General features: G+C 40.6%; 1 protein-coding gene across 1 annotated transcript; it reads left to right on the top strand.

Annotated features, from left to right (window-relative positions):
• The first annotated feature begins 5,640 nt into the window (after positions 1-5,640).
• Positions 5,641-9,191, top strand: LOC111538966 (zinc finger protein 141-like). The gene is made up of 3 exons (XM_023206665.1): positions 5,641-5,779; positions 6,582-6,677; positions 9,139-9,191. Exons 1-3 carry the CDS (start codon positions 5,641-5,643, stop codon positions 9,189-9,191), a joined length of 288 nt encoding a protein of 95 aa, XP_023062433.1.
• Positions 9,192-9,513: the final 322 nt, after the last annotated feature.

Raw genomic sequence — 9,513 nt, 5'->3', positions numbered from 1 at the left:
AGGGTTCTACCCTCAGGAATTGTGGCCATGGCAGCTTTGCTCCTACAGTTTTCTGTCAAAAACACACGCAGTGCCCAGAAGACTCCTGGGTCAGATCTGTAGCAGGAATCTGTTTCCTTCTCCAGTCCAGGCTTCTGGACCATCTGATCCTAATCTCCTCTGCCTTTATGGACTCAGGAATCGGAGCGTAGCCCTGCCTCAGCCTGTACCTGTAGCACAAACCAGTCCTTTCATCAGTTGTGTCCTGTCCCCACCCCATGGCTCTTGATAGCTCCTTTCTGTCTTCTGCTTTTTCCTTCCCCACAAATCCTCTTCTGTGCACACAGTGTGCCCAAGTTCATCCCTTACGTGCCTACAAGAATTCAGACGTTAGGGAATTCAAGACCATGCGTTTAGACCTGGCTGTTGTAGGAACAAATAGAAATTAGAAAGAAGAGGATTAATGATTTCTTTCGAATGAGGGAAGAATTTTTGTTCTCCCTTTTCTTAAAGCATTTAGGTGGAAAATTTTTATAATTATTTTCACTGGTTTTTGAAATATATGTAAATCATTTTTATCAGTTAAATAAGTCATTTGTCTTTTTTTGACTCAGACTTGTCTTTATCTAGGACCTGGAAACTATTGCTTTGAAATGTGAATAGCAAGAATATATACCACAGTTTCTGTAGGAGGGTGGGAGGCTGCCTTCAGCAGGTAACTGGCTCCACATTGCGAATCTACATCCTGTCGTGAAGATGTGGGAAGTTTATTTTTCCTTTGAATGTTACCAATTAGAAAACCCAGATTACCTCCCAAATTACTAGGTGAAATAATAAACTGTAAATGGTGCTTTCAAGTCTTCCACTTGAAAACTAATAATGGTGACTTTTTTTCTGTGTTTGCAGTCTCTTAGTAGATTGCCTTTGATGCACATCACATTTTGGTTTAATTATATAACAAAACATTTTCTTGCCGTTCTATTATGGTGGAAATTTTTTTGGGGATTGGAGATACTTTTTCTTTTCTCTCTCTTTTTTTTAAGACGGAGTCTCGCTCTGTTGCCAGGCTAGAGTGCAGTAGTGCGATCTCAGCTCACTGCGGTCTCCACCTCCCAGGTTCAAGTGATTCTCCTGCCTCAGCCTCCCGAGTAGCTGAGACTACAGGCACGCCACCACACTCAGCTAATTTTTTTATATTTTTAGTAGAGATGAGGTTTCACCATGTTGGCCAGGATGATCTCCATCTTCTGAATTCATGATCCACCCACCTCGGCCTCCTGAAGTGTTGGGATTACAGGCATGAGCCACTGCGCCTGGCTGAAAATTTTTCTTTTAGTCATATTTTCCATACACTGTTTAGAAGTACCAGATGTTATATACAAAGTGCCTATCAGGCTTCACTTGAGAGAAAAACCTTCATTCTCAGGAGTCCAGCCACAACCCACAATTGTACGACAAACTGCAGCAAGGTGCTCCCCAAATCTGCAAACAAAATAGTCTCTCTATTTGGGATCTACAGCCCCTTCTGGAGCAGTTAGACTAGATTTCTACAAAAATAACTTCAGAACAGCAATCAGTTATTTCACCTCCTTCAGTGCTCCTGTCATCTTCAGATCTGACACAGATTCAGAGATCATGGGGCCCATAAACCCAACCAGGATCATACATATGCATTGATTAAACTTGAGAACTTCAATTCTCTCCCTCCTCTCCTTGCCCCAGTGCCCACAAATGTGCATAGCTCAACAGCCCTCCAAGACCTAAATGTGCAGTTCCAAATTTTGAATTTATTTTCTGGGATTTGAGAGAAGAAGAACTTTCATTTGAGAAATACATGTTCTTTTAATGATCAGACCCAGAGTTTTGTTAAAATGAGACCACAGTGATATACTGTTCCCATCTTTGAACTGTTTGTCTTTTGAAATTGCTTGCTATTGGCACAAGTGGCTATAAATTAACCTAATAATGCCACACTGGACACTATAACCCACACCCAATAGCTTAAAAATGTATATAACCAATCACTAACCAATGTTACTATTGCAAACCAATAAGAATTCCTGACAACTTTCTATCAGTTCCCTCTCTGCCTTCCTTTTTCCTTTACAAATATACTTGTAACTGGAGTGTATATTCAGGGTAGCTTTATACTCCAGGATTGCAATATTCAAGCTTTGGCCCCAAAACTCTCTACTTATGTTTACCCTAGTATTTCCTTTTAGGTCAAAATATTCTTTAGAATGTATTGAAGGAGCCTCACTGAGGGGATCTCTCCTCTGGTTTTACTGTGCTTGCTCTAATCCCTAAGAATGCAGAGGCACATTGATCCCACCTAGAATCTGCATATGAAAGTTGGCTTCTGCCTAGGATTCCCAACACTGGACCAGACTTTGGGTTGAAAACGTATGAAAAACTCACAGAAGACATTTTCTGCATCATGAGAGGCCAACATAGACATCTTAAGCCCCATTTTTAGAGTGGAGCCCTTTGAGTTTTCCAGATCTTGTTCAGTGACCTGCTACAGCTGTGTCAGAGGCTTCTGATGGGAACAAAATCCTGTGGCAGAATCTGTAAGTGTAACGAGCATCTTAGCAGTGGGAGGTAAGGCCACAAAATATCCAGAGCCTTAATGACAACCATAATCACAAGTATGCCTTCCTCCTGTATACTGTGTTATGGGAGTAGAGTACTTTTGTCCTTCTCCTTACCTCAGAGTTAGCAGATCAGGGGCAGGGAATATCACATCTGGAGCCAAGATATGCAGGTCCACCAGGACAGCTCTATTTTCTATTTGCACCCCACAAAGTCAGCCTGAGTGTCTCCTCCATGGATCACTATGGGGGCATCAACCAAAGGTCACTGGGGACACTCTCACCAGCATCTTTGAGTAATGAGACATTTGAGGATGTCCTGTGCAGACTGGGGTCAGTCTGACAAGAAGGTCTAATTCTGCTCTCATTTCAGAGGAAGATTAAGTGACTCATCCAGGGTTTGTGCCTCCCCTCACAGAAAGAATCTCCTTGGTTTTTACCCAGATAAGAATTGGTCCAGTTTTCTGGTTCTTTGGTGAAAAATGAGGAGATCTGGGGACTCAAACTGATCAATAAGCTAATTGCTTCTATTTCATATGGTCATTAGAAAAAGACATAAAGCAGTCATGGTCCCTACCATCAAGGAACTTGCAGTCTGGAGCACATGAATAAATGATTGAATTCAGCATCATGTGTTCAGTACAAAGATGGACACTGTACAGGAGACTTAAACTTCATTTGGATTACTTCCCTTTTATTGTTTTGTGAGTTTTGGTGCCACTACCTGATCAGCTGTTCATTGACAGAAGAGAAATTGTTGTTGTTATTATTTGTATTGTTTTTACCTTGCTGAGAATAAATAAATAGCTTCTAACATAATTGGTCTAGAAAAACATAAGGGTTTTGGTTGAATTCCTTGTTATTGTGTGTTATAAAATAGGGAATTAACTAAAATAGATTAAGATATAGAAACTCTGGGAATCAAATTTCTCTTCGGCAGGCTTAGAAAAGACAAAACTGAAAATACGGGCATAGAGAGCAGATGCCTGGGGCCCACCTTCTGTCCCAACTCTGTCCAGATCCACCCTCTGCTGAACCTTGACCAGGTCTGACCCCACACTGAAATCTCTCACAGAACTACTTAGAGGAGATCAGAGTTTGGGGTGGTTACTCCTGCTGCCTCTCCGGAGCTGGTGCTCACAATTTCCTGAAACCCAAAAGCAGATAAATGGGGAAAAGCCATATACTTTTGTGCCTTAAATTGTTTTTTATAAAATTAAAATTAGTGTTTCTAGAGACATCCTATCCAGCAACCTGTTCCCCATCTCTACAGTTTCAGTGGTTTTTTCACAAGTCTCAAAGTAACTACAAACACAAAAATAAAAAATTCCTCTGAATTGCACTTAACACTTTCTTTCTGTATGTGTCCCATCTATCTATATTGAGCTATTATTCTACACATTTAAAAAACAAAACAACAACAACAACAACAAAACAATAAGAAAACAGAAGAACAAATAGAAATGCTGGGGCCCTGCATTTAAATCCTGGGAAGTATAGGACTACTTTTCAGGATGTTATAGTATTAACACACGTAGTATGAACTTCCCAGCACACTGCTCTGTGACATACTTCTGAGCACATACTACATGCTCCATAAAGATTGCATTAATGCATATACACATTTTTCAAATGCAGACTTACTCAGACTTGCCACCATCTTCCGCCTCTGTAAACATTAAAGGGCCTGCAGAGAATGCCATATTTCAAGATGATGATTGGTGGTCTTGTCTTCGGATGTAAAGTATTTGTGTTATGATAAGGGTGTTGCAGTGAGGGACTCATGTGCTGTGATTGCTTTTTCTAGCTGAGTGGTATAATGGGTCTAGGAGCAGGAGCGTCAGCAACAAGAAGACTTGGAATAACAGGAGACTTGCAATAAGAAGCTAATTCATGGACCCTTTTCAAACCTGCAGAATTTTGTTACTTACAGTGAGGTTTTGAATACCAAATAATTTATATGCACATTGAACCTTAGAGGCAAAGCTTGGCTGAGTGACTCTCAGCCCAGTCTTGCTGTAGAATCACGTGGACAGTCTGAAGAGAAACCATAACCTGTGCCCTCCCCACAGATCCTGTCTGTTTTACGGGTGGAAAAATTCCTGTTTTTGGCCAGGCGCTGTGGCTCATGCCTGTAATCCCAGCACTTTGGAAGGCCGAGGCGGGCGGATCACGAGGTCAGGAGATCAAGACTACCCTGGCTAACACCGTGAAACCCCATCTCTACTAAAAGTACAAAAAAAATTAGCCGGGCATGGTGGTGGCATCTGTGGTCCCAGCTATTCAGGAGGCTGAGGTAGGAGAATGGTGTGAACCTGGGAGGCAGAGCTTGCAGTTAGCCAAGATTACGCCACTGCATTCCAGTCTGGGCGACAGAGCAAGACTCCGTCTCAAAAAAAAAAAAAAAAAAAAATTCCTGGCTTTTAAATTGAATTCCTCACATGATTCTACCAGAAGGCCAGGGTCAAGCATGAGGGCTTCCAGATACTTTAATGAGAAGTGAGTTCACCCTTTGTTTTAGGAAGTCAACAGGGCCTGCTCTGCTTGGTTTTGGTAGGGGCATGTCAGTGTAGCCCATATTTCCACTGCAGCAACAGAAATTGCTGGCATGCCCTCCTTTTTCCTCAGAGTTATAGAATAATTTAGAGAACATTACTGTGTTGAAAGTTATTTTGTCAGATAATCCCAGTCAGTCAGAACTAGTTCTCTTAACTCATTTCACCTGTAGTCAAATTAAGGCCTCACAGCTGGTTGCAGTGGCTCATGCCTGTAATCCCAGCAGTTTGGGAGGCTGAGGCAGGTGAATCACCTGAGGTCAGAAGTTGAAGACCAGCCTGGCCAACATGGTGAAACCCTGTCTCTAACAAAAATACAAAAATTAGCCGGACATGGTAGCGGGTGCCTGCAATCCTAGCTAGTCAGGAGGCTGAGGCAGGAGAATCACTTGAGCCTGGGAGGCGAAGGTTGCAGTGAGCCGAGACCGCGCCACTGCACTCCAGCCTGGGCAAGAGAGCAGGACTCCATATTAAAAAAAAAAAAAAAAAAAAAAGGATTCTGTCACTTGATAAATATGTATTTTCAGGAACTCTTAACATTCAGGGATGTGGCCATAGAATTCTCTCTAGAAGAGTGGAAATGTCTGGACCCTTCTCAGCAGAATTTATATAGAGATGTGATGTTGGAGAACTACAGAAACCTGGTCTCCCTGGGTGAGGATAAGTTTAATGTGTAATTCCTAATACTTTTTCAGAATTTCATTTTCTTTCTTTGTAGAATGTCTCTTAGGAGCTTTTGCTTTGCATGAATTAATTTCAGTTCCTTCATGAAAAAGTTGGGCATTTGGTGGTATAAAAAATAAAATCTTTAGGATGTTTCATCTTTACGCAAACCTTCTTTTGAGCTAATTTGTTTCCTTCACTCTAGGCTAGTGGTAATTCTGTAAGTTGATGATATAAAATAATTGTCTTTCACATCTTTTTTTTTTTTTTTTTTTTTTGAGACGGAGTCTTGCTCTGTGCCCCAGGATGGAGTGCAGTGGCACCATCTCGGCTCACTGCAAGCTCCGCCCCCCCAGGTTCACGCCATTCTCCTGCCTCAGCCTCCCTAGTAGCTGGGACTACAGGCGCCCGCCACCACGCCCGGCTAATTTTCTTGCATTTTTAATAGAGACGGGGTTTCACCCTGTTAGCCAGGATGGTCTCGATATGACCTCGTGATCCACCCGCCTCGGCCTCCCAAAGTGCTGGGATTACAGGCTTGAGCCACCGCGCCCAGCCGTCTTTCACATCTTAACATGCAATTTGCACTACTTATTTTTGATTCAGTAGTACTCGGTAGTGGAACTTAAAGCCCACAGATTTAAAATACTTAAATATTCTAAAGATTCTGTCAGAAAACAATATTTGGATTAATTTTCTAGAATATTCCCTAATTTCTCTATTAGCATAGTACTAGGTTGGTAATTGGAGTATCCCCAGCAATAGTCATGTTAATTTTTTTAAAATAAAACAGGGGTTGCTATCTCTAACCCAGACCTGGTCACCTGTCTGGAGCGAAGAGAAGAGCCCTACAATTTCAAGATACATGAGACAGCAGCTAGACCCTCAGGTTGGTGAGAGTGAATGGAGGAGAGGACACAGGCAAGGAGGCCAAAAGTCAAGAAGGAAGCCAGGCCTTAAGATGTAGTTTGGGAGGCTGAGTACTGTGGCTCACGTCTGTAATCCCAGCACTTTGGGAGGCCAAGGCAGGTGGATCACCTGAGATCAGGAGTTCAAGACCAGCCTAGCCAATACAGTGAAACCCCGTCTCTACTAAAAATACAAAAATTAGCTGGGTGTGGTGGCTTGTGCCTGTAATCCCAGCTACTCAGGATGCTGGGGCAGAGAGAATTGCTCAGAAACCCAGGAGGCAGAGGTTATGGTCAGCTGAGATCACGCCTCTGCACTCCAGCCTGGGCAATATCCAGCTAGACTCCATCGCAAAAAATAAATAAGTAAATAAATGTAGTTGGGAAGCTCTGTGACAAATAAAATAATTTCCAAAAAGGCTGCATTTTTTCTCATAGGGTCATCTTCTGTCCCATGCTCTTAAATCCAAGAATTCTGTTTTTCCTTTTGTATCTCCCTTCAAGTTTACAGAGAGAGCCAGTGTCCACTTTATCACTTACCAAGGGCTGCATGATCTGACTGCTGTTCATTGCTTTTGGGGACCTGGGAATATTTGTATTATTGAGGAGCTCTATGTTAAAGTTTTTTTTTTTTTTTTTTTTTCCCCCAAATACTGTTTTTTCATCATGTCTAAAATGTGTAAGGTGAGCAGTGGACATATTGGGATTTGGTTCAGAAATCCCAGGAACACCAGGGACAGATGGCGCATCTTTTCTGCTTGGTGATTTTTAATCCTATAGAGGTTGCAAATGTAATTCTACAAAAAAATTCTTACTCAGCAATTTTATGAGAACAATAAGCATTTTCCTAAATATGAAAAAATGTAATTTTATTTTACTTCAAAATGTTATTGTTTTAATATAAACTGAGATTTGTAATTTAAACTCTACTTTTCCAAGTTTTCAAATTATTTAAAGCATGGGTTTCCAACCTTTGGCTTCCTTGGACCACCACATTGGAAGAAAAATTGTCTTGGCCACACATAAAATACAGTAACATGGCCAGGCATGGTGGCTCACACCTGTAATCCCAGCACTTTGGGAGACCGAGGCGGGCAGATCATGAGGTCAGGAGTTAGAGACCAGCCTGGCAAGCATGGTGAAACCCCATCTCTACTAAAAATACAAAAATTAGCTGGGCATGGTGGTGCACGCCTGTAATCCCAGCTGCTTGGGAGGCTAAGGTAGGAGAATTGTTTGAACCTGGGAGGTGGAAGTTGCAGTGAGCCGAGATCATGCCACAGGCACTCCAGCCTGGGCAACAGACCAAGAGTCAATCTAAAAAAAACCAAAAATAATAAAAATTTTGCTAACACCAATAATAGCTGATGAGCTTTAAAAAAAAAAAAAAAAAAAAAAAGGTTTGCGAATAATTTTTGTGATATCCACCACCACAGATAAGTAAAAATGTCCTCGCATTCAAAGGGTTGGCCAGCACTGAATTTCTTAAGTGCGCTGTGTCATTAACCAGCTTAGAACATTGCTAAGTGTATATTAAACTCTCAGTTGTTACCTTATTTCTTAATAACTATTATCTTTTAATTTTGTCTTATTTAGTAGGAAGCCTACTGAAATTCTGTTATTGAGATCTGTCTATATATAAAAATGTGTGTTTCACACAAACACACACCTATGTAAGTTTTATATGTGTATAATAAATTCTTACTTAACTTTGCTGATAGGTTCTTGGAAACAGTAAGCAAAGCAACATATTAAGAAAACTAATTTTACCAGAGTTTAATTAATACAAGAGGTATGTTTGCATGACATAGAGCAACATTGTTCATTTAAAGATGCAGTTTTCAAGAACCTATTTTGAACATAAAGTGAGGGCTTACTGTACATCTCTGTGCGACCTGGATTTTTCTGATAAATAAAAATTGTATAACTATTTAATGTGTACAGTGTAATGATTTGATATGTATATACGTTGTAAAATAAAATATAGTCAAGTTGATGAACACATCTATTACCTCAGGTAGATAACCAATTTTTTGTAGTAAGAACACTTAAAGTCTACTGTTGTAGCAAATTGTAAGCATACATTACAGTGTTACTAACTATAAACAATGCTATTTTGCTGATCTAATGCTGATGTACTTTAGATTTTTCAGAGTTACTCAACTTATAACTAAAAGTTTGTCTTCTTTGAACAGTTCCTTATTTTCCACCCTCAGGCACTAACAATCACCATCAATCAATGTTAAAGTTTTTTTTGTTTGTTTGTTTTGTTTTTGAGACGGAGCCTCTCTGTCACCCAGGCTGGAGTGCAGTGGCATGATATCCACTCACTGCAAGCTCCGCATCTCGGGTTCACCGCATTCTCCTGCCTCAGTCTCCTGAGTAGCTGGGACTACAGGCACTCGCCACCATGCCCGGCTAATTTTGTTTTTATATTTTTAGTAGAGACAGGGTTTCACCATGTTAGCCAGGATGGTCTCTATCTGACCTCGTGATCCGCCCACCTCGGCCTCCCAAAGTGCTGGGATTACAGGTTTGAGCCACCGTGCCCAGCCAATCAATGTTAAAGTTGTTTAAGGTTACACTTAAGTTTTACAATTGTGTTTTCTATTACTGTGAAAAATGACACTAAAATTTTCACATTGAATATGTAGATCACTTATGATAATATGGTACTTTGACAGTATTAGTTATTCTAATGAAATATGTTTCCATTAATTTGTGTCCACTGCAATTTCTGTCATTAATATTGTATTTAGTGTATACATATTTCATTGGTTAAATTTACTTTGATTACATTTTTTATATTTATACTAT

The sequence above is a fragment of the Piliocolobus tephrosceles genome, chromosome 3 (assembly GCF_002776525.5).
Source record: "Piliocolobus tephrosceles isolate RC106 chromosome 3, ASM277652v3, whole genome shotgun sequence".
NCBI classification, from domain to species: Eukaryota; Metazoa; Chordata; class Mammalia; order Primates; family Cercopithecidae; genus Piliocolobus; species Piliocolobus tephrosceles.
The sequence above is the reverse complement of the archived record's forward strand: the minus strand, read 5'-3'. Positions and strand labels throughout refer to the sequence as shown.